The 24,839-nt window shown below is 37.6% G+C and overlaps 1 protein-coding gene across 3 annotated transcripts in view; it reads left to right on the forward strand.

Annotated features, from left to right (window-relative positions):
* The window catches only part of LOC576962 (breast cancer anti-estrogen resistance protein 1), a 48,635-nt gene that overhangs the window by 11,356 nt on the left and 12,440 nt on the right, over positions 1-24,839 (forward strand). Inside the window, exons 1-2 of one of the 3 annotated variants that reach the window (XM_003727810.3) lie at positions 2,933-3,100; positions 11,188-11,418. In XM_003727810.3, the coding sequence (XP_003727858.2) occupies positions 2,972-3,100; positions 11,188-11,418 (360 nt within the window). In that variant the 5' untranslated portion in view covers positions 2,933-2,971. Of the gene's footprint in view, positions 1-2,932; positions 3,101-7,464; positions 8,419-11,187; positions 11,419-24,839 lie in introns of those variants that run through there. The other 2 variants (XM_011682625.2, XM_003727809.3) reach the window with 2 other exon arrangements.

A 24,839-nucleotide genomic window follows, 5' to 3' on the forward strand; every position in this document is an offset into this window, starting at 1 on the left:
TTATACCTTTGTGTTGCTCTGTCTGTTTGTCTGTGTTAAAGACAAAGGTGAGTGCTGGTTAAAAAAAATGAAAATGAATTCTCACAGAATCAAATGAAACTTATACTGAATGTTCAGGATTACAAATAAATGTCATTTGCCAAACAGTTTTTGGTAAAAAATGTATAATGGCTGAGTAATGAGCATAAAAAGATTAGGAAATCAAGGTAGTATCCCCGACACCATTTGTGTAGTCCCATATCATTCTGTGTACAGTGCTTATTACTTTACTAAGACTGGGCCAAATTTATTATGATTTTGATGACTCCAGAACTTTGCAGTACACACCAATACTTACATGCTACATGATCGACTTTTTCTGATCCATTCCACACCTTTTCTTTCACAATGCAATCGCATGACCAGAACTCACCTTTATCTTTAAAATGACAAAATCAAATGCTAAGGATTATCGCATGTGTGCGGATGTCGGGCGGAATTACAAACCGCCAACACGCATGTAACTTCCTTCCTGTAATGCTATCAATCTAATGGCTAATGATCACTTTGGTAACGAGGACATCTACATGTATGTCAGTGTCATAGGTTCATGGTGTCATAGAGGAATTCAAGCAAAGCTACATGGAGCCTGTATAATGTATACAAATATATATGCTAATTCATTCTTATTTTACTTCTCTGACTCGACTTGATATCAGTGTGTGTATAGGTTTTTTGAAATAAATAAGTTCAAAAGAAGAAAATTTAGTTAGTGTTTATCAGTGCACAAAATATCATACAATCATGTTGACAAACTGTTAAAATGACAAGTATACTTCACTGTTTTTTTCATTCTTTCCAGATTAAAATGTCATAAAAAAAGTTGAATGCGTCACAAAAATTTGAAATGTAAATATTTTGATAATTTGTTGTCTACATAAAGCCATAAAGAGGAAACAAAATGTAAATGTATTAAAATCAGCGATCCATGTAGATCCCGAAATAAGTAATGTGCCAAGGGCAACATAAACTAGTTTTATTCACTACAGTTGTACTATCAATCATTTTTGTTATAATTCCAGAAGAGTTCCAAGTGCTATATAAATCATGTCAAATTATACATTCTTTGATTTTCATCTGTTATTTATCATTTAAATTCATTGGTTTTGGTAGATATGTTGACATGAGGCCCTTTCTGTTGGTTAAACAAAATATGGGGGGGGGGGGTGCTCGGTGACGTAGTAAGTTATGATTCGCAGGGGTCCTTAAAAAAATGTTTTTGCACAAAGGATTTGAGGCCTTGACAGAGGATCATAAATCATGCTTGGTTTTCCTGGAGGCTTATATGTTTGGTATTTCTGGATCATCCCTTGAATTCAAATTCGCCCCTTTTTTGTTGTTGGGGGAAGGGGGGAGACGGAAAGATTTGAAAAGCATTAGGAAATAAGAAATGCCTGTGTCCTAGGGGGAGTATGCAAAAGAATGTGACTTATGACCCGTAATGTGGAGACTTTTTAAGAGGATATAAAAGAAGAATTTGAAAGGGGGATAGAGAAGGAAACATGGAAAACAAGAAGGAAAATGAACCATAGCGGATACTAGAGGGGGAGGATTGAGGGAGGGAAAGAGAGAGAGAGAGAGAGAGAGAGAGAGAGAGAGGGAGAGAAGGAGAGAGAGAGAGAGAGAGAGATAGTGAGAGTGAGAGAAAGAAAGGAGGAGATCAGAAAAAGAGAATGAGATGGAGAAGGAAGACAGATAAGGAAAGAAAGGTAGAACAGAAGAAAGAACACATCCTGTAGCTGAATAACCCAAATGCTATGCGTTCCGCCTCTGCCATTGATCTTGAACCGGGACCATGCAAAAGAAAGCTTGACATAAAAAAAAAGAGGAAGATGATTGGGTAACAGCTGATAAGAGACCAATCATTGGACCGGGTGGAATAATGTTTATTTGTGTCGAGTTTGGTGTCTGGTTTCCTGGTAGATCGTAGGAGGACATCCAGTATGACTGTGACACATCCCTTCTGCAACTCTGGGCCATCGTCCTGTGCCGTTGTTGTCTTTCGTCTTTCCCTATTGTCTGTCATATGATCACCAGCTTGTGAAATTAAGTCGTCCTACCTCTTTGTGATTGACGATCATTTGTGGTCTGGTTCATGGATTTCATGTCAACAGTGGGAAGTTTATATGTGACGTAGAAATATGGATTTCAGAGCTGCCAGAGTTTAGGATTTCTTCTAAACCAGAAAGCGACTTCATAGATTGAACGTGGCATGCACATCCTTCCGTTTTCCATATTTTGTCAAAATATTTCTCAGTAGGATTTAAGATTGAGTGTTGTCGTTTATATGGGAAAGCATTGTTGTTCTTTGCCATTTTGAGTTGTGAAGCCAAGTCAGGAACTTATATGTTACGAGCCAAGTTCCCAGGATTGTAACACAGCTGCCTTGTATTGTGGAGTAGGATATCATCAGTTTCTGTTCGTAAAGGATACATCAAAGTTGACACATATAACTTGAAAAGAGGAAAAGTGGCATCTCGTGCGCACTGCAATATTTTTGTTTATAATTTATGTGCCTTTCTTCTGATTTCAACATATTGGAGGATTATTTCAACGTGAATTAGGCCGCTTTTTGTAGAATTCTAACTCGGAAAGGAAGTGTGATTCTTGGAAAGTCTTTGGGAATCCCAACGACTCGGACTTTGACTCTTAATTATCTGGAATATTCAACAATATAATAAATTGTTCCTCTCCGATGGGCAGAACTGCAATAAAAAGTGCTAATCGGTTCTTGACTGTTGCCTGTTCATTTTCCAGCTATTGATGAGCAGATTGATCTATGTTTTGCTTTCGCCTTTGTGTGACAGTCCTACAGCAGATCATTAAATGTACTGGTACACGCGAATACTTGGATAACTTGAATGCAGTCATATATGATATGTTTTGAAGTTTGAGACTTTGAGTTCTGTATGCCTTTATCTTCGCATTGGATATGGAGGATATAAACACTACATCTATAGCTTCCACAGTACCAACAACAACAAGAAGAAGAAAAAGCATGCCCGAATCTGCTGCTATGCCAGTCATTTGTGGCTTCTATTATCACGAGGAGGCTAAAGAGGTAACATTTTGAGCTAATAACTTTGTTTGGATAGATTTATGATTATAAATTCTATATCTTTATGGCTTACAACACAAACCAAGAAAATGAGAAAATTTCTTCTTGTTTCCTGTATATTTACTCAGGTATTATACAAAAACAGCAATGCTTACCACTTAAGAAATAGGCCTACAATGCTCCATAAAATTTTGACCAGCTGAGAGTGCGCTTTCATATGACCCCATGAAAATATTCAACATTTTTCACTGACAATCGCTTACCAGAAAACCATTTACAGTTGGGGGGGGGGGGGGGATTTCAATAATTAATTCTTTACAGCATGCAGTCGTGCGATACGTGTAGAATCAAAGCTTTACACTTGGGATGTAAGCACAGCAACTGGAATATTTTTTTGATTGTTTCTGCAATGTACCTTTGAGCATTTACGATTTACTTTTAATTCTACACATATCGCACATCTGAATAGTCATCGACATTCATTAAACCAGAAAAGCATTTACAGTCCTAGGGGGGATTTCAATAATTAATTTTTTACAGCATTTGTGACGTGCGATACGTGTAGAATCTAAAGCTTACACTGGGGATGTATAAGCACAGCAATTGGAATATCTTTGAATGTTTTTCTGCAATGGACCTTTGAGCATTTACTATTTACTCTTACTCATCGCTAAAGTCATGTGCAGACATTCTTGAAATGGTTTCGGGGAAATCAAAGTTTGGGTTATCGGACTGTCTGCGGCAACCGTCAATGAAACTGTAATCGACAGGAAAACTGATTGCTGTTATCAATGTTAGTTCAGGGATGAATTCTTAGTAGTGAGGTTATTTTGACTTAATCACTTGTAATTATAACAACAACTGTTTTCTTGCATTTGAATTTGACATTTCTTAATTTGTCTGCAAATAAAACAATTCTTGTAAATCAAATTTATTTTTAGACATTAGCCTTGCCTGCAAGCACAGACTCTAATTCTTACACCTCCCCTCAATTCCTAAAGCTTTGAGTAGAGCCTATATCTAACAGTTTCTGGCTGCTTCAAGTGCGGCTAAAGAACAGAGCCTTCTGTAGTCTAGTTACAGTGCAGACACTGTCATACACACTGACCGACAAGAGTTTTTGCCTGCAAACTAACATTAGTCTAAGAGCATGCATTTTTTTTTTTGTGTGGTTGTTGTTGATGTTCCTGTGACGAGCTGACGGCCTGGTCAAAGACGAGGTTATCGTTAATTAAGAGATAACGACCCTACGGCCAGCCGGGCGAGACTCTAGGTTAATGATGGCGCTATCTTACCAGGAATGAAGGAGATATTATCTGGGAGAGCCAGAAGGGCTTTAAGTCTGTATTCAAGTATAAAGGTTAACACCCTCTTCGCCCCAAGTAGAACCTCTTTATGTAGCCAGAAGGGTGTTATGTCATTATATCGTACACCGAGTTAATGCTCTTCTAGCTCCAAACGAACAATATCATCTATTTAGAACCAAAAGGCTGTTACTCTGTGTAAAATGGTTTGAATCAATGCTCTTCTGGCTCCGATTAGATGATATAATCTGTGTGTAGCAGCTGTAGCCAGAAGGGCGTTAAAAAGCTGCGAATACATGAACTCTCTTACACAGCGTAAATACCCTTCTGGCTAAAAACAGACAATATCATCCATTTGAGCCAGAAGGCTGTTACTCTGTGTAAAATGGTTTGAACTTATGCCCTTATGCCTACCAATAGGTGGTATCAGTGATCTGCTTGTAGCCAGTAGGGCAGTGAACTCTGTGCAAGAAAGTATGACCTCACGCCCTTCTGGCTCCAAACAGACCATATCAGGATGTGTATGAATTGAAGACGAAAGCATTATGACATCAGAAGTTGTCCTAATTTGGGTAGATGTTGTCTATGGCTGTTGGTATCTACGTAGGGACTGGTAGGTAGAATGTTAGGGTTTCCTCTCACATAACCACAAGATTGTAATGGCTTCCTTGCAGTGCTGTTGATGTATGGGGATGTGTTCACACAGAAATTATTTATTTTACGCTTTTTATTCTCTTTTCATTACTCTTTTTCCAGATGGTTTCTTATTTATGATTTTTTTAATTTCATGTCCGTAGCCATGAATCTTTTCCTTAAGTTGTCAAATTTCTGTCTTCATACTCGAACTTGATTTTATCTTTTTCATACAAACTTTCTATACCATATTTATCACATTTATTGGATGGTGTGTTCATGTCAGTGTCTAAACCAATTGGCTTCCATGAGTATAGCTAAAATTGGATGAACACCATAACAAATATGTATTAACAATTGTGTACACTGTTGCAATTTGCATCATGTTTGTGCATTTCCTGATAAATACACATAACTTTAAAATATGGTACTGCAAATATAGAAAGAATATACTGTTTGTTGGTTACATTCTTGTGTTAAATTTCAAATTTTAAATCAATATGAACAGCATGTCACCTATGTTACCAACTCACCACAAACCCATAATGACATGTTTGACAAAAATTAATGTATTGACTGGATTAAAGCAGGAAGAAGAAGAACAGAAGATCTACCGACTAAAATTTTTAATTTGCAACATTTGAGAAGTTGTGAACACAGTAAACAAGCTCCCCATTTTGTATTTCTATTCACATTGAGATGTTATTAACTTGAATTCTTTCGTCCCATTTTTCAAAAGCCTTTCCACATAAAAAAACAAAATCATTTAAAGATCCTTCTGGGAATTGCTGTGTAAATTGAGGCCTGCTTCCTCCTGCGTTCATTCTTTATTTTCGGCGTTGGTTTGTTGATCGTCAGGAGATACTTTTGGGTGACAACGCTGGTGAACTTAAGACACTTCCTGGATGTATTATTAACCACGGTGATGGCACGACAAGAAAGTTTGTCCAAACGTCCCAAGGAGCTGCGTGTTTGCGTCACAGGAAGGTGAGCGTAGAGATGTTGCGGCGATAGCCGGTGCGCAGCGCGATTTCTCGGACATTGAGGATACAGGGTCTAATGTGCTGACGGCATACTAACGTGATTCAGCTATCTATCGTGTGTGACAGTCGCTTGAAGTGCATTCAGGTCATGACAGTTGTTGTTGGATTAAGGTTCTGGTGTATGAAGAAAGAAAGAAAGAAATAAATAAGGAAGGGGATAGAGGAAAGATAAATTGAGAATTAGGTAAAAGAGTAGAAAAATAATGTTGAGGTTATTAGGAAGAGAGAGAGAGAAACAGAGAGAGAGAGAGTAACAGACTAACAAACGGCGAGGAATAAGAAAAAGAGGGAGAGACAGAGGCAGACAGAAAGACAGACATAAAGATACACAGAGAGAGAGAGGGTAGGGTGCAAACTACTATCGCATAACCAGAAACTTTTTGCAAATTGGAACTTTTACAAATTATTAAGAATTACCATTTTTGTGACGAGAATCTTTCATAAATTGCAAAATTTAAGTGTTGTGTCAATTATGATTAAATCATTTCATGCATCTGAATCACTTTCAATGTTTGCAAACATTTCAAGAACTCAAAAGTTTCTAGTATTACAGTGTATATATGTCTCGTGTGCAGATCTTTGTTGATATGGATGTGTAAATCGGCCTTTTGGATCTGGACCAAAAAATAGTTTGCCAGTGGGTAGTGATTCACATGTTACTTGTCACTCAAATTGTCATCCTTAATTTATCAATCGAGCAGATAAGATTGACGAAATTGAATTTTACAGGGAGGAAATGTTTGAGAACTACCCTTTTCTGTGAGAAAAAAAATCACTTCTTGTTGAACTTTTCACTCTCAGTTTAAGAACCAGCGACTTCTCAGACTCTTTTTAGTTTTGTTTGTGTTTGACAGCACTTTCTGTTTATCCACCTCAAACATGAAAGAAACATGCGAGACAAACTTGTTGATGTTTTGCCCCAAACAGTTAGTTGTCAGGCAACCTCAGGCAATTCATAGATTTTATATGTGCATCATCATCATCATCATCACCAGGTCTTGTCCATGACTGACGATCAGGACTTTCGCTCGTGAATGTCACCCAATTTGTTGCGGATGTTACGCTTGCCTGTTCTGTGTTCATACCTGTTTACACCCACACTGAAGGGGGGGGGGGGGCTGAGGTAGCAGCTACATTGAACAGTTTCCTTCAGAAAAGACATGCCCTTTTCAGGATGCTTTTAGCTATTTGACAGTGGGTGAGAGAAAGTGGGATGGCTTACAGGGGCTCTGGATCGAAGGACAGTCAAACTTTCACAATGTCTTGAGAGTTGAGACATCAAATAGAAAGAAAGAGGGCGACAAAGAGAGAGGATGAAAAGGGGAGGAGTAGAAACAAGAACAGATGAAGAGACGGGCAGAGAGAATACAAGAAAGTGTTATATGTGAAGGATATGTGAATGAATAAACAGATTAGTAGCTTTTAGAAATGACATGAATAAATTGATTTGTATGAAAGGAGGAGAGAGTCTGTCATTTAGAATTGGAGGATTTTCATTTAGGATGAAAAGGAAGGAAGATGAAATAACAATGAGTAAAGTTGTTGACTGCAAAGTGTAAATTGACAATGTTGAAGTAGTAATAGGGATTATAAGAATGATATTAGCATAATCTTGTAAAGCGATTTAGAAGGAAAAGAGGAGAGGATAGAAAGATAGAGAGAGAAAGAGAGCGATATTTGTGACGTCAGATTCTCAAGAATGACCTAGGGTAAGGGGAAGAAGAAGATCTAAATCTCTCCCGTTTGGTTTGCGTTAGACCTTTTTAAGGAACTCCTGATAACAATCAAATATTGCCTAAACGAGTTAGAATGAGGGATTTGTCGTTAAGTGACGGCGATAGGATGTACTTCGTTTCGAGAGTCTGTGTTTGCGTGTAGGTCTGCACACATTGCGTAATGTACGGCTGTCTGTGTGTATTTGTGCTCGAGCTCTGTGACAGTTCATGTACAGTGTGTGCGTTTGTCTTTGGACAGTGAACTCGATCGCACCCCGCCCTGACGTATAAATATGAAGCTCCTGTCTTGCGGTTGGCACAAGTTTTGCCTGTTGACATCTCTCCTTTTGCGGGACAAACAGGAGATATTTGGAACAGAGTCAAGCAAGTGTTTAGCAGCAGGTGCCTATCTTGTGTTGAGGATTGTCTAAGAGTGGATGAAGGTGGTTGGAGTGATTCCAGATACCTCTGTCATCTTCTGAGGGTGCAATTTGTTTTTCAGAAGAGGTGTTGCTGTTCTCCTTTAGATAATTTGCTCCTGCTGTGCGGGACTGCATCTTGGTATCACAATGGTTCATCATGGAACTCGTTTTGTTTACTATATTCGGGATATTTATGCACATGTGGTGAGTTGATCGATGCCTTAAAAATACTTCTCATTTCTGCCTAGAATCAATATCGTTGGTTAAGGAGTGCAATGTCCAGAATATGAGGACTTGGTGGTTTTGCGTCTCTGGCTGGTGGTAGGATAATTGATTTAATTGTGGTCTCAAAGTGAATTAAAAGTTTATTTTCTCTGCTTAATTGTTGTTTGAGAATCTCATTTTAATCAGACATAGCGAAGATGTGGTTTTATATAATTTAATGTTACTACTTTTCTTATTCTTTTATCAGGGGATAAAATGAAACACATTTAATACTTTCAATGCAAATGTGGTCCAACCTAAAATAGTCTTAGAGGTTAGGAAGTACAGTTTCCTAGAAATGTTGATGACCCTAACTTGAAAGGAAAAGAATGTTTGTTTGAACTTGTGCTATTTCTAAATTCTAAAAGAGATCTCAGCTCATTCAGAACTTGTTTGATTTTATTTTGCTGCAATTTATCCAAGCAGGTGTGTTGTTCTTTTCCATTCATGTGTAAATTTATATACTCCATTGAATTTAGGTAATCTGATTTCCACAAAATGCGGTAATTGCATTATTAGATCTGAATATATTCACCTGAAATCTAGATGGTAAACATGAGGGTGGCATACCAAAGCATAGCATCGATCTCCAAGAGGTCGACGTACATGTACGTCAAGCAGTGATGACAATCACCAACTTGGCAGAACAAATAGAATCAGCAAATTCTGACAAATTTACAAATCACATCATCTATCCAGTTGTATAAGAGGTGGTTTTTCCAAGAAAGTAAACATGATCTATTCTTCTGTTAAAATGTTTTGACGTCTCCCCTCAAATCCATGCTATTTATACCCATTCAACAATTGCCTTGCGGTTAAGGTGTGCTAGGCAGGTTGCTAAGGACTTCTACAAGCAGCTTTCCAAATGTTTATTTGTTTCCTACTGAGTTTGTGTCGCATTGTTTAATGATTTCTTGTTTTGGTCTTGTAGAGCAAGGTACGAGATAATTTGTTTTTCTGATTTTGTTGAGTTGAAAGACCTACTTGTTAAATCGGTGTGGGTGTTGTTATTCTCTTGAAGTGGAAGTGGTCTGGAGATAAACTCTGAGGATCGTATAATTGTAGAAACCTGAGTGGGTAGATTGATTGTATTGTTCTCCTAACGATTCCAAACAATCTTCAGATGACTTTGAGTGAAATTCTATTCATGTAGAGTGATGAACTGCTTTGTCACTTAGAGATAAAACTCACTTAGTTACTATTCCAAATGAGTTTGCCTCCTTTAAAAAAAAATCTTATAAGATTTTACAGGAATCTACAGAAAGTTAGATATCAGAACCTCAAATAAAAATTGATAACAAATTTGATTAAACAAAAATCTTACTTCAACCTGTGTTCTTTCCACCTGAAGTGACTTATCTTTTATATGTTTAATCTGTAATGTTTTGTATACATGATCCACACCCTACTATTTGAATATCCTGACTTTGCTGCATTTTTTCTTCTTCACAAAACATACAATAAAGATAACCGTACAAATGTCAAAGTAAATCTGTTTGCAAAAAAAATGCAGAGTTGTCTCTATTAAGTTGTTTCAAGGCACAAAATTATTATGTTACAGTTTTTACAGCACAAGGGAAGTAAATACTTTATTTCTAAATGGAAAAAGAGGGAATTTTATGTAAAAACTATGTTGAAGTAAACAACTCTACATTGTAAGCATGATTGATAGAACAAAATACATTTCATATAGAGCACTGTGAATATTCAATAACAAAATTATGTTTTGAAAGCTTTGCATGAAGCTACTTTACATTTGGACAAATGTGATCTCTCTCGGTAATATGCAGGCATCAAGTTTTTGCACTCAACTTTTATTTTCCCAAAGCCAGAAGGTCGTTAACTGTACAAAAACGATATGACCAAACGTCTTTCTGGCTCACAGTAGATGTTATATGCAAGTTCCTGCTTAATGTACGGCCTATTGAAGAGTTATGAATGTGGCCTTGCGGGAATGTCAATTTCAGTGCAGTCCAATATTCATATGGAGATGGCGCAGACAAAAGGTCGCTTGCCCGATTGCAGCATCATTCCTCATTTTATAAATCCCTCTATATTCTCCCTCCAAAGATCGCCCCATCGAGAGCTCTCTATCTTTCTCCCCTCTTTTTCTCATATTGGTCCCCATTTACCCTGTCAGATACAATGCAGCTGAAAAGCAATTTCATTTTCTTCTGTTTGCAAATTCATGAAAATTTCAGTACACTCTCAATGTTTCTTTTGTTTGGTAGGAATGAGAATAGGTTGGAGAGACATTTAAATAGATGAATTTAAAAAAAAAAAATTAAAATAAATTGGGATGAATGTAAAGAAAGGGAAAATAAATAATTATCAATTTCAATATTGTATGCAACTATGCAGAAGAAAGAGAAAACAAGTGAGAGAGATAGAAATAGAAGAAGAGAAACGGATAAAGGGAGAGAGAGAGTAAGCTAAATTCATTGGCAATGAAAGTAATCAAATTTGTTTGATGTATTATTTCTGTCTACTCTCAAATATTCTGATATGGATTGATTGGTGAAATGTCAGTGATAATTCCTTTTATTTGAAATTTCTATCATAACTTTTTGTTATTCTTGGTTTGTTTTACCTGACTGCTAAGAAGAAAAACAAAATGTATGAAATATTTTAGGCATGTTTCATTAAATTCTGTTGTAATCTGATCTAAATATTAATTTGTTATATTCTTCTTCTTTTTTAATCTTACAGCATGTACTTGCCAAGGCTCTGTACGACAACACTGCGGAAGCTCCCGATGAGCTAGCGTTCCGCAAGGGGGACATCGTGACCGTTCTGGAGCAGAACACCGGTGGTCTGGAGGGGTGGTGGCTATGCTCCCTCAATGGACGACAGGGCATCGCCCCCGGCAACCGTCTCAAGCTCCTGGCAGGCATCTACGAGAGCCCCAACCATCCCAACACCAATACATCTCCTCACAAGGTATGTTGAAGTTTCCGACCTCATGTGAACAGAATGTTTGGAAGTATGAAAGGATGTGAAGCGATAGTGGGTTTTTTTGGCTGATGGTGAGATGTACAGAAAGGAAAGACTTGAATAAAATCAAACTTTTTAGACTTATGGAGTAACTGCGATTTTTTGCAGATTGATGACTACTTTTGATTGATTTGGTTTGATGGTTTGTTAACCTGACCTCTAAGAAAGCATGGGTATGCTTGTAAGTATTTGCAACCAGGGCCCTCCTTTCCGAGGATGAGAGATTGGCGTACATGAGACACGATCATAAAGACTTTCAAAAAATCAACTAAAGGGCAATTTCAATACTCTATTGTATTACCCATTGCCAATCAAACTTGTGTTTAGATTACATAATATGTTACTGTCATGTTAGTACATTTCTATAGGCGATAAACTAGGCTATTGAAATTGCCTGAGGTTAATTTTTTGAAAGTCCTTGTGAGCGTGTTATAAACGCTTTTACAAAGTTTTGAAGTGCTGCAGATCGGACTGCAGATATGGTATATATATCAGAGTTCCACTACACACACTATTCCTCGTAGGTCTTTATCTGTGCTATTGAATTTCTCCATTGAATTTCTACTAAGTAACATATACTGCCTGGACACATGGAACTTGGAGAGATGTTTATATAGCATCAAATTTTAATTCTATGTTTTAATGAGATATTGATTAGAAATGTTCGAATGACAACCTTGGATAAACATTAGTGGGTGTTTAGGGTCGTTAGAGCTGGAATTTACAGATTTTATATCCTTGCAGTAGATTAACATTGCCAATCCACAGGGATTACTGTTCAAATTTTACTCATACTATTTGAAATTGGATGTTTGATAACTTCCCTATTACTCATGCACAGATTTAGCTTGAGATCTCAATTTATTATTGAGGTATAGGAGGGGTGTAGGAGGGGTGTAGGAGTGGAATTAGGATTATGGATGGAACGAGAGAAGGATTTAAGAGGGTGACTCCTCGTCAGCTGTAGAATCATAGAAAGAGACGTTAATCCCGGCTTTCGTCATCATATTTCCAAATGACGTGGAAGAAGCGGGGGAAATCTCCTGGTTTACGATTCATGCAATCTGGGATTTCATTTAAAGAAACGATGGTTTCCTACGATAGCAGGTGTGTGCGTGTGGGGCTTACCTCTGTCAAGGTGCAAAAGGACAACAACTGGGGAGTGAAGACGTGACCTGTTTTACCTCCGTTGCTTAGCAACTCGGAGGTAGTGATGGATGGGCGGAGTTAGAGCCTTGGTGCTGTAATGAAATCATCTCTGCACTTGCTACAATGGCCCTTGAGAATTTAGCGACCAAGCGAAATATTATCTTTGGGTGTTGAGAAGTGTGATAGATCATTGAGCTAGGGTGTGTATAAATAGGCTTTACTATAATATAAAAGGAAATGGGAAAGTAGGATTTTAGGACTCTCATTTAACAATTTTACATGTTCAATATGCCCTTGTACTAGTATTCTGGAATTTCTCGTCAGCTCAAGATATTTGTTTGATTATTAGCTTTGTTTTTGAGACACCATTAATTTGGGGTCATTATATTTATCATCATCATTGTTGACAATTGTGTATTCTTCATGAAAAATGCTTCAATGCTTTATCAGAAAGCTGATATTTTTCATTAGACTTTCTTTTATTTGAGGAAGGTTTTTGAAAGGATGGCCTTCTGAATGTGGTATCTATAGTTCGCAGTTTTAACTGAAATTTGATTATTTGAAGATGAAAAAAGAAACTTTAGTGGCTACATGTATTTTAACAATTAAGCTTATGACTCATATTCACATGAGCTATTTAGTACTCATACAAGAAATTGAATTCCATGTGACTCTACGGCAGTCTATGCTCATATCTCTTCTAAAATGTGGTTGTGTTGTAAGGTCTTGGATTGTATATCATGTCAAATCATGCCTTGTGATGAATTTAGCGGCTTTTCAAAAATAGAACAGAGAATCAAGCAACTCAGATTTGATTTTCATAACTTAGTTTGAACTAAGCTCCAGCAACACACCTTGAAAGTTTCAAAATATGCTATGTCATGACAGGAGAAAAAAATGAGTCACATGGTCTGTCATGTTTCGAGAAAATAGTGGTCACATGGAATACCATGTGCTTATGACTGGTAAAATAGTAATCCCATGCCGTCATTTTGTTATTCTTCTATATTTTTTAACAATATTTAAGAGGATATGAGTCTGTGAATGTCTTTAATCAAAGTATATACGGTATGACGTGTTCAATATAAAAAACATAATATTTTCATTACCTTTTTTCCTCAAAAGGTTGGTCCATTCAGGATAAAAGATAAACTGTTTTATTTTTTAATTCACCCCTTGCCGCAACTATCTCACAGAATCTCCCATAAAAATGATTATTGATATTAAGGCTCTAGTGAGTCCCATTTTGAATTTGAATATTTCAGTCATGCAAGCAGGTTAAAATTGTAATCTTAAATTCTGAATTTACTAGAAGTCATACTTTAATCGTAAGGTACTTGTATTCCCAGATATTTGTAATATACATCCTGACTTTCTTCAGGGAGGATATTGTGAAAAGTAAATGTATTAAACTCTCTAAGCCTTGGGACATATGCTATGTTAGTTCTTACATGTGTTTCTCTTCAAATGATTGCAACCTCCTGCCCAAAATTATCATATTTCAACGGCTAAATGACAAAACAGCTCTAAAGCTCAGGTATCTTCCTGAGCCTTCCTCACTCGATCAAGTCTAAAATTTTGGTCACGTTCTTTTTCGCAGCGTTTAACTTAGCTGAACTTTTGAGGCGACCTTGAATGCTAATGAGCCTGAGCTGGTTCGCTGTCACTCCACGGCTTAGTACGGTGCAGGACTAGAGAGTCGATCGGTCCCAACTTGTCGTTTGCATGTTCATTAACAACGACATGATAGCTTTACCACCATCTGATCATACATCATTGAGAGTGCGTGGGACCAATAAAGGCCATTTTGTCCCCTCAATTATAAACATGCTCCCTTTTCAAGACCCAATTTGCCAGGAGTTATATGATGCTGATCTATCTAAAGCATGTCTTTTCCTCTTTAATGCACTATTTTTTTAATAAAGAGAATTAATAAGGAAAGAAAAGGACATTTTATAATGGCTGTTGATCTTTGGGAAGACAGATGAATTATTCTGTTCTGTATTTTACTTTTATTTACAGTCATCACTGACACTTCATTACCTGTATTTTCATTGCAAATATTTAGTATGAAACTATATTTATTCCCATCGTCATTTTAAAAATAATCTTGAAAAATATTCATCTACATTGAAGATGGGTTTCCTTTGCAATAAAATAAGCAGAATTTATGATAAAACTAATCACCACCAGGTGTTGTGCGGTTGGAAATGTGATTATGGTTGAGAAAGCAATTTCACTTCAGATTTTATAAATTATAAACCTTTGAGGCTTTGATTTCTATTTGATTTTTTTCCCCTTAACGAGAGTCATAGATGAAAACGTTTATGGAAGGTCACAGAAGCAGAAACATACCGGTACAGAGAGACAGAACAGGAAAGTGTGAAAACATAATGAAGAAAGAGATAAAAGGATGGGTAGAGAGTAAGGGAGAGAGATGGAGAAGGATATAGATGGATAGTAAGGGAGAAAGAGAACAGAGAAGTAGAGAGGGGAATGGGGAAAGGGATAGAAAGATAAACAAATATATAGGTGAAAAAGAAGAAGAGAATGAGAAAGAGAGAGAAAGAGAGAGAGAAAGAGGGAGTAAGGGAGAAAGAGAACAGAGAAGTAGAGATATGAAGAGGAGGGGTTTAAAGAGGGGGATGGGGAAAGGGATAGAAGGATAAAAAGATAAGTAAAGAAAAGAGAGAGAAGGAGAGTAGGTGATATATGGTATGTTAATGAACACTGATAACATCAGGAGTAGATCTGAACATACACAGATGGAACACCACTGCATTCTTCACATACAATACAATTGAAAACGAAAGTGGCACATTGCGATCAGAAAATAGGTTATACAGGATGTACTTTGCTTGCAAAGATATTGAATCTAAATCCTCTTCCATGCAGGCATGTATTGTCTATTGAGAGCAAAAAAGGGCATTATCTCTGTATCAAAGAATATGAGTTATTGGCCTTCTGGCTCCAAACAGACAAAGTCATCTGGTAAGAGTCAGAAGGGTATAATGTAACTCAATGCAAAATGTGAGCTAACTCCCTTCTTGCTCCCAGCCGAAGATTTAGCAAAAACCCTCAATACAACCATAGACGTAATACAACCCACTTCATGAGGCTGTACATTTCATGTAATGTACAAATGTACATATACATGTAGATTTCATTGGAATGCCAGAAATACAATCTGTACATACATGTATGAGGAATGTGCATCGTGCAATAAATACATGTGGGTACTATATGGGAAAAGTAGCTCATCTCTCACAGTGAGTTCCCATTTAGCAAAGTGCATGGATTTACTCCTATTGAACCGAATGCATTAGGACTGGTCTCTATTAGGGAAGAGTCTTGTATGTCATTCTAGATGCGGGAGTATGGTTTCCCCTCCGAATATCTGAAGAGTATCGATGTTCAGTTTGGGGTCAGTCAGAGTCTAGACAGTTTCCCATCACTTACTATAATGTCCTATATCTTGTTCCATATCCCACAGTTGAAACGATGAGAAAAACATTGTTTTGGAAATACTATTTTGTAAACTGAGAAAGGTTGCTGTTATCTATAACCAAAGTTAAAACAGTTTAGTGCCTCTATGTGCCATTAATTATCTTCCTTTATTATACTTAACTTTGGTTCATTTTTTCTCATCAATTATCTGTAATTAAAAGGTGGATTTGATAAGAAAAGACATTTATAATCTTAATTATCCTCAAATATAAGAAAATTATTTAAAGATCATTTAGAGATCAACCCAACATTTAAAGATATGTTTTGTACATTACTGCCTTAAGCATTTTTTGAAAATTTACAAGTGTTACTGGTTAAGTGTTAAGTGTTAATTTTGCGAACCTTTAATTTCGAGAAGTTCAACTTTCAGAAGTTTAGAGTTCATTCGTTCATCCAAGTAAAGATGTGTATAGCGTGCTTCTAAGGCAGCTCTGATTACTAAACCATTCAAAGTCTGGCTGGCTACAAAATTTGATGCTGAATGTTCAAAAATATATAGACGAAGTGGACCGAGAAACAGGTGCATAACTTAGCCCAGAATTTCCTGAGAGAAAATTCTTTGGAATTATGTGAACAGTCTTGGAAGATTCATCAAGGCTTAAGACAGATATGATGTTTGATGTGAGGTTTGAGACGTTTGATGCCCTTCTAGTTATAATAGAGGAAGGTATGGATGAAATGCTTTTCTTCCTATATTTGAGAATCATGGAGATGTGATTCCCAAATAGCAGTTATTTACAAGCTTTGTGCAAAATATGGCATCGCTTTCTACTATTTATCTGGTAATGCACAGCCTTAACATGATTCTATTTTAAAGGGAATGTGTTGGCTGATGAGACCTGGGTTGGTTTTAACTTGAATATAATTTTATGCAGAATCAAAAACTTTCTGGCTCTCAGCCGATGAACTGATAAATTTCAAATTCTCAAAGGGAACCAAATTAAATCTTAAGATGTAAATGTTCTCTTTGTAATTCATTTTCTTAAATATTTGATAATTAAAACTGAAATATGTCATAATAGAATAGCCAAACATTATATCTAAAGACTGAATTTTGCAATATAAGTTAGAGAAGAGTTTCCAAAGTTGTTGCCCATGATACTCTTTTAAATGAAATGTTAGACTAAAAAATATACCACACATTGATATTTATTACACCCTAAATGTGGATATCAAATCTGAGAAGTATCCTAAAATTGCAGAATCCGGGGGTGAATCACTTTATCAATTTAAGTCTGGAGAAGATTTCATCTGAGATTAAAACGGGAAGTCTGATTTTTTCATATGTTTGTGCGGATAGAGATAAGCTTTCATCTTTGATTCTCAAATTCATTCCAGTTTTCAAAACAGGAAAACCTCTGATTTTTTTACCCACTCAGATGACGTGCTAGATGTCAGAAGAAATTATTACCAAATTATTTTTGTCCCTCCTTCAACCACTTCTTAAATTGGGAAATAATTAATTGACAGGTGCTAGGAATTTAAGGTTGTTTTTAGAAGATAAATTGGCAAAAGTGCATGATTGCTTTATTTTTAGTTAGATTATTATTTTAGTAAAGGGTTAGGCTCTGTAGAAAAGAGAGGCGTCATAAGAAGGTGTGTTTTTAACCAAAGCTCAACACTAAAGGGCACTTTGACAAATTGGTGCCCAAAATCAAAATCCAAACCCCAAATTTTATGTAGGTCTCATGCACACAGACCATAATAAGTTAAATCTACCCCAAAAAAAGTTAGTGTGGAACTCTGATTTAAAGGCCCGGTCACACAGCCCTCCACGGGCGTATCGCGGCCAAAAATTTCTGCCCGTGAAGCAGACGCTGTTGGACGCTTTGAGGTCGCGATAAAGACGCGATACAGCCGTACTTTACCCGTCGTTACACGCGGTAAGAAATTCACACGCGGTTGGCCGCGCGAAAAAGTTTTGGGCTGCCCAAAAATTTAGACCGCGGGTAATCGCGGGCGGTACACGTGGTACACACGCGGTAAAGACGCGGTACAGATGCGGAACGAACGTGCTAGGACGTGCTACGGCCGCGGTTAAGACGTGGTTACACGCGGAATTGGACGCGAAATTTTAGCGGGTAATCGCGGGTGGAGCACGGTCATAGCACGTTTGTTCCGCGTCTGTACCGCGTTGTTATCACGTGCATTAGCGTGTGTACCGCGTGTAAGCGTGGTAGGCCGCGGTACCGCCGCGCTTCACCCGTGATAAGGACGCGGAACAGTCGCCGGCGTCTGTTCCGCGGGTAAGCCAATTTTGCACATTTTCCACCACGGGCAACCGCGGGCAAAAAAAAATCTCGAAATTTTACCCGCGATACAGACGCGAAAGGCTGTGTGACCGGGCCTTTACATTATTCTAAGAGGAAGTGTCAAAGGTTACAGGTAATTTTAGGGAATATTCTTTCTGACAAATTGTCTTTTGAGAGACAGAAGGATGTTAACTCCTATATATTTTTACACAGAGTTAATGTCCTTGTTGCTTTAAACAGGTGAAATAATGATAATGTAAAGTTTCAATCTGAAAGAGGAAAAGGAAGTGAAAGACAGTCTGATGGAGTGATCTAGCCATTGATTAGATTTAACGTAAGGTTTTGTTTGAGCATGTTCCCAAAACATTGGTGTATGGTTTCAATCACCAAGTGCATAGGGCACTGACCCATTGGGCAGGAGGTTATCGTCCACCCCTATCTTCTAAACAAATTCATTCCAATTTCCTTCCTAATATGGTCATGTTCCACGGCAGCTGTACTAAGCAGTGACCTAAAGTTATGATCATGTGACCTCCATTTTCTCCCCTATTTTTTTAGCAGGGAATGATGCCAAGTTTGGTATCTATAATTGATTTAGTAAAAAATTAGGGCAAGATGTTTGTGATGTTTGCAGACTTTTTGAGTTAAGGTCTTGAAGGTTGTTCTTTTTTCAGGTTGATGGACCAGAACCTTACATTTTCATGGCATTTGCGAAATATTTGTTAATTTCAATCAAAACTCTAATCTAAGTCCCTAATTAGTTGCAAGGAAGGAGGATTGAGAAGTAGATTGAACTACATGTATATCAGGCTCCTTTACAGAAAGAAAGATTGGTATTTTAAAGTCTGTGTCACTTGCACAAATTATAAGTCTACACTTACAGTTTTATCCTCCACTAGATCCCCAAGGTGTGTACATTACAAGAACAATACTTTCCATTTGGAAACAAAGGAGAGAATATATTATAGGATGTGCTTTTTGTGTGTTTTTATATATGCCTAAATAGGTCAACACGCTTCCTGATCCAAAATGTAAATGATACTCTTTCCCAGTGGTCTGTATCAATGTTTTTAAAGGTCCTCACTCATTTCAGAAATAGATATGATTGAAACGAACTTGAGGCAATTATAAGAGGAAGCGTCTCGCTTGATTTGGAAGACAGAGATCCAAGAACCCGCATCATTGGATACATCATCGGACAGATGAATATCCATCTTGGTTTCCAATGAAGGGCCGCACGATGCAGTCAGGTCCAGATTAGATCCAGGTGTTGACAGCTGCTAGAGGATATCCTGTCAAAGGCATCACTCAGCCTGTCAAGGATGGACCAGCTACAAGCGAGTCCAGAGACCCGTTTCACAAAGCCCTTTTTCAATGACAAATTACATAAATCAGTGACAAATCTGCTGATAGCCAATCAGAAGCAAGGATTTCGGTAGCTTATAACAAAAACTGTCATTTGTCACTGATGACAAGTTTTGTGAAACGCCCCCCAGATCACGTGACTTTCCTCCAGAGGCCTTTAGAGTTTGGACTCTCCATCACAATAGTCTTTCAACACCATCTATGGATGATATCATATACAATGCATGAGGGATACCTGACATTTCATTGTCTTGTTGCCTATACTGCGTATCATTGCTATTTGGATGTGCAGTCGTGAGCTGATTTTTGACTTTGATATTGATGTCATCACAATAATATTTCAACATCTACGGACGATAAGTGATATCCTTGATTGCATGAGGGAAGCCTGGCATCTCTTTGTCTGATTACTTGTTTTTATTAGAGTTTTAATATGCTGGTGCAGGGAAGTTTGTGGACAGCTTTTCCTACCTTTACTATTGTTGATATATCCTGTATATTTCAGGAGGAATGTTGTTTATCTTGTTGCCTGTACCACGGCTGTATTGAGGTACAAGAATGAATCAGATTTGTGAACTTTTAACGAAAGTACACACCCACATTCAAACCTCAAGGGCTAGAGGAGCACAAGAACACCTTCAAGAGTCCACACTAAGTTCACCAACTGACCTTCTGTTCCTCATCAGGAGCTATTTCCAGGGGACGATCGACGTCCCAGGGCTGTCAAGAGAACCCAACCTCACCTGTCATCTGCCCAAAGAGGACAGACCTATCAAGTACCTGCTCTCTAGAGGACATCGTTTCCTAACCTTGCTCTTGAATTTCCCCCCACTTGCTTTCCTGTGTGAGACTTCAGTTCCACGGACATCTGTTCCAAGTTCAAAATTGTTATGAGTGAAAGAAGATTCTAAGGAAAGTTTAGCTTTGAACTTCGGTTGATGCCAAATATAACTGTTTGCTTTGTCTCCTGTCACTACTTGAGGTATAAGAAGTCCCAATTTTTGTGAGTGCCAAATCCTGTGAATACTATTTGTTCGCATTGCATTTGAAGTGTGATCTTGAGATACACCTCTCAGTGGATCAGTTACCCTTGATAGATATCCTTTTGGATAAAAACAAATCCTATCAAATGCCAAGGAGATCGATGAGCAATGTTTTCCTGTAATGCCATTGAAAAACTGTTGTGTGAAGTGCTCATCTCAGGATGTTACTCCAGTCACACCGACAAGACCGAATCCAGTCCAACAGCAGACTAGGAATGAGCAATGTTACACCGAATGGTTAAGAATGTTTGGAGGCAGTTTGGCGGTGTGACTGAGGCATGAAGGAGAGTATTGGCCCACTCTTAAAGTCAAAGTTTAGGTCACCACGTAGCTTGTACCTCCTACATTTGTTCCACTTGTACCTACACAAATCTTTCCACTTGCCATGAATGCTCTTTTGGTCACTCCTAAATGTAGAAGCAATTCATCAGAGGACCATTGGCATGTAGCAATTGATTAAGCAATCAATCACGATAACAACCCATCAAGAAATCTATCAATCATTCTTTCATTCACGCTATCGTGATAACGATCTGATGGTCAATCAATCAGATAGCTCATCAACTGGGCAGTAGAATGATTTCATCGAGATGCGATTGAGTTATTGTTGCCCTAATTAATCCATTGATTGAGAAAGGAACTCTTAATTTGATCAATTTATATAGGGAATGTCAAGTGTTGGTAGATTTATCAATTGTAAATTGTGAGAATGGTTGATTCGGTTCCAGGTAGATACTCTTCATGCTTCATATCTCCCTATAGATCAATTCTTCCTGCTGGACTTATTTCTTTTTTATTCTTTCTCTTTCTTTTTCTCTCTCCCATCTTTATTAGATTTCTCCATCTGTTCATGCCTAACACCTCACTTTTTATATAGTCTATGAAATTATAATCCCCTCTCTCCCTCTCTTTCTTTTTCTTTTTTACCTCTCTCCTTTCTATCTATCTCTCTCCCCTGTACATGTTGTATATCCCTCCCTGCCCCTGTCTCTCATCAAAGTCCACATTAGAGCAGACATATATGTACATCTATCTATTCAAGCCCCACCCCCCCCCTCCCCTCTCTCTCTCTCTCTCTCTCTCTCTCTCTTCCTTTTCTCTCCCTCCCTCCCTCCCTCCCTCCCTCCCTCCCTCCAAACCCCTCAATCCGTCCCTTGACCATCAAGTTCAACCCTTCCTGCATCCCACACCAACATGCCAGGCTGGATCAGCACACCCACTAATCCTCTTTGATGGGGCGCTTCCTCTTTGCCCGGTGCCGCGTACCTCGGCACGTTCCGCTGATTAAGGTGGTAGCCCTTCCTTTAATCGTTCGTGGCATTCGCAAATGCCGACGCAACTCGCCATCGAGTCCCTGTGCCAAGAACCTGAGAGTAATTGGCGGCCATGCATGGCTGCAGTAGATATAAGGACAGCTTGCTTTGCCTGTTTCCTTCTATTTATTTTCTGCTTTCAGTTCTTCTTTCACCAATTCTCCATCTCTTTTTTTCTTTGTCACCACCTCTTATTATTCTATTCCTCTACCTATAATTTTTTTCATTTATTTTTCTTCATATCTATCTCTCTTTTCCACTTTTACTTTCTGTAAGTCAGTCACTAAACATTAATCAAAAACATGATCAAAGATTCGGAAAGACGCTTTTCAGCGAGTCACGTGATTTTCGAGGAAATCCAATCAGTGCAAATTATCACGACCTGCATGTAACTTGAATTCCAATAAAGCCCATTCCCTTCGAATGACACGGTACGCATCCAAAGATAAGCAGGTATATCTATAAGGAGCAATTACATAATGCTTTACCGTGATAGTCACGCCACTGTACTTTTCTCTACTCTCCGATGGGATATCTCGATCGCTTGTCATCACATCAATTTTCGCACGAGCCGATTTGGTTTTCCTTTTCTCGCTATCAAGGAGAAATCCAGAGTGAAATGTCACTTGCAGTCATTGTACCGAGCTCTGAGGTTTCCTCCTTCTCCTCCTCCTAACCATGATCATACGATTGTATCGAAATTATATCTGAGTCTAAAATATAAAGATGTCAGATGCACCATGTTAGTTATGGTATATTTGAAATGCTGCATGTCTTGATGCCAGAGGCCTGTATATTTGGTCTCAAAGCTATGTCTGTGCAACATCCTAAGGTTATATTTGAAAAGTAGCCTTTTTATATAAAGACAGGTGGCCTTTTGATACTTGGTATTGGTTAAGTTGGTAACGGGTCTAATTCAACATTCATATTTTCCTATGGAGGTGACAATGATAACTGTAAATAGTTGTATTTGTTATCTAAAGTTATCAATTGTCTCCTTAGTTTCCCAACTGCCTTTCAAGAGAGGCCTGGAAATAGTTAACATCCACTAGCTACAGGTTTATCAAATAATATATCCTTTTTCTTCTAGCCATGGAAATATCTCTCTTTAAAGTTTTTTGTTAATAGTTCTTCTTTAGCTTGCCTTTGCCTTTGGTTGTTTGGTTTCCCCTCCCATGAATATTTTTTTTTTTCAAAACAAATCCAGCAAACTTGAACAGAGTAAACCTTTGGTTGTACACATGTAAATTGAATCAACCAAGCAATTTAATTTCATTTGCTCATGCTTGTTTAACTTAGCACCTTCTCAAGCACCATGCTACAAATCGTGCAAGGTAGAGCAACTCATCTTTAACTTTTGAGTGTTATTTTTAGCAGCTCCTCGTCGTTCAATTGCTTTTCAATTTACAATCAGAGGACAGGGCAGTTGTATCAGTGAAATAGGGAAAATGGGGCAATTTAAGTTGCAGACACGTCGTCGGACGAAATTGAATTCACGAGCAATTTCGTCGCAGAGAGAGCTGATTTGGGCATATTTATGAGCCACATAAATTGTAAAAAGTTGCTTTATCATAGTGTGTCGCGCTTAATTTTGGAGAGGAAATGTTGCTGTTAGGTGTATAGTCTGACAAAAAATGCCTGTGGCTGTGCCGAAGATGTGATATGGAGAGTATGAAGATTAATGTTCATGTTAGAAGGAAGGGTTATGTTTTTGTAATGGGTGACCTTTTCTTCTCCCATGTTTTAGTAGAGAGTAATTATGACTGCCTACGGTATTTTATATATTTAGATTAGCTAACCAAAGTGAACATCAACTTAATCATCAATCTTCAGTACTCTTTATTTTGTCATTAATTACCTGCTCTAAGTTTATATGAACAAGGTAGTGGAAAAACATACCTCTTTGTGTTTAAAAGATGTAAAGTTTAATGATAATCAAGACTAGAATTTAAGGGTGTTTTATCTTGTATGGATCAAAAACATAATGTCTTTTTATCTAATATTTCATAAGATTAATGTTAAATATATCTTGCAGATAGAAAGAGTGCCATCTTTATCTACCCTAATAGGTAATACTGAATGGATGTACTTCAGAAGATGTTTTGAAGAAAGAAAAAACTTCTTAGAAAAGCAGTTCAAGATACTCTAGCATTGTGTATACAGGTAGACTTGCGATAAGGGAGGCATGCCATACATATCCCAACTCCCATTATACTCCATGTACTATCAGATTGACAGATAAACAAAGTTAAAGAGAGATCCACAGGATTTATTTGCCTTTGGTATAAGACCCAGCTTAACATAGGAGATTACAAAACTTGATTGCAGGATAAACAGTACCAGAACACACCTCAGTATCATGAGTAGGAGTAGCACTTCTTTAACCCTTAGAATCTTCCACTATATATGGCCTTCTGTTGATATGTGCTGTTGCTGTTGGGCATTACCCCTTTTCAAAACAAGTTATCAACTGAGATCTACTATGATTAGTACCATATATAGTGAAAAGGGGGGTTGTCACACTTGGATCTTGCTAATCAAATCAGTGTTTAAAATTTTGAAATACAGACTTGCTTGAACATCCAAATATCTGAACTCATACTAATAGTGGGTGTATATTTACAATGTTGCAGTGGGTGTACATGTGTACATAAAAGATCTATACTGTTCATTTTTGCAAGGTACAACTTTTAAAAAAAGAGAAAGAGGGTCTAGATTCCATGTTTGTAGTTCACACA

This window comes from Strongylocentrotus purpuratus, unplaced genomic scaffold (assembly GCF_000002235.5).
Source record: "Strongylocentrotus purpuratus isolate Spur 01 unplaced genomic scaffold, Spur_5.0 spur5_scaffold_8, whole genome shotgun sequence".
NCBI lineage: Eukaryota > Metazoa > Echinodermata > Echinoidea > Camarodonta > Strongylocentrotidae > Strongylocentrotus > Strongylocentrotus purpuratus.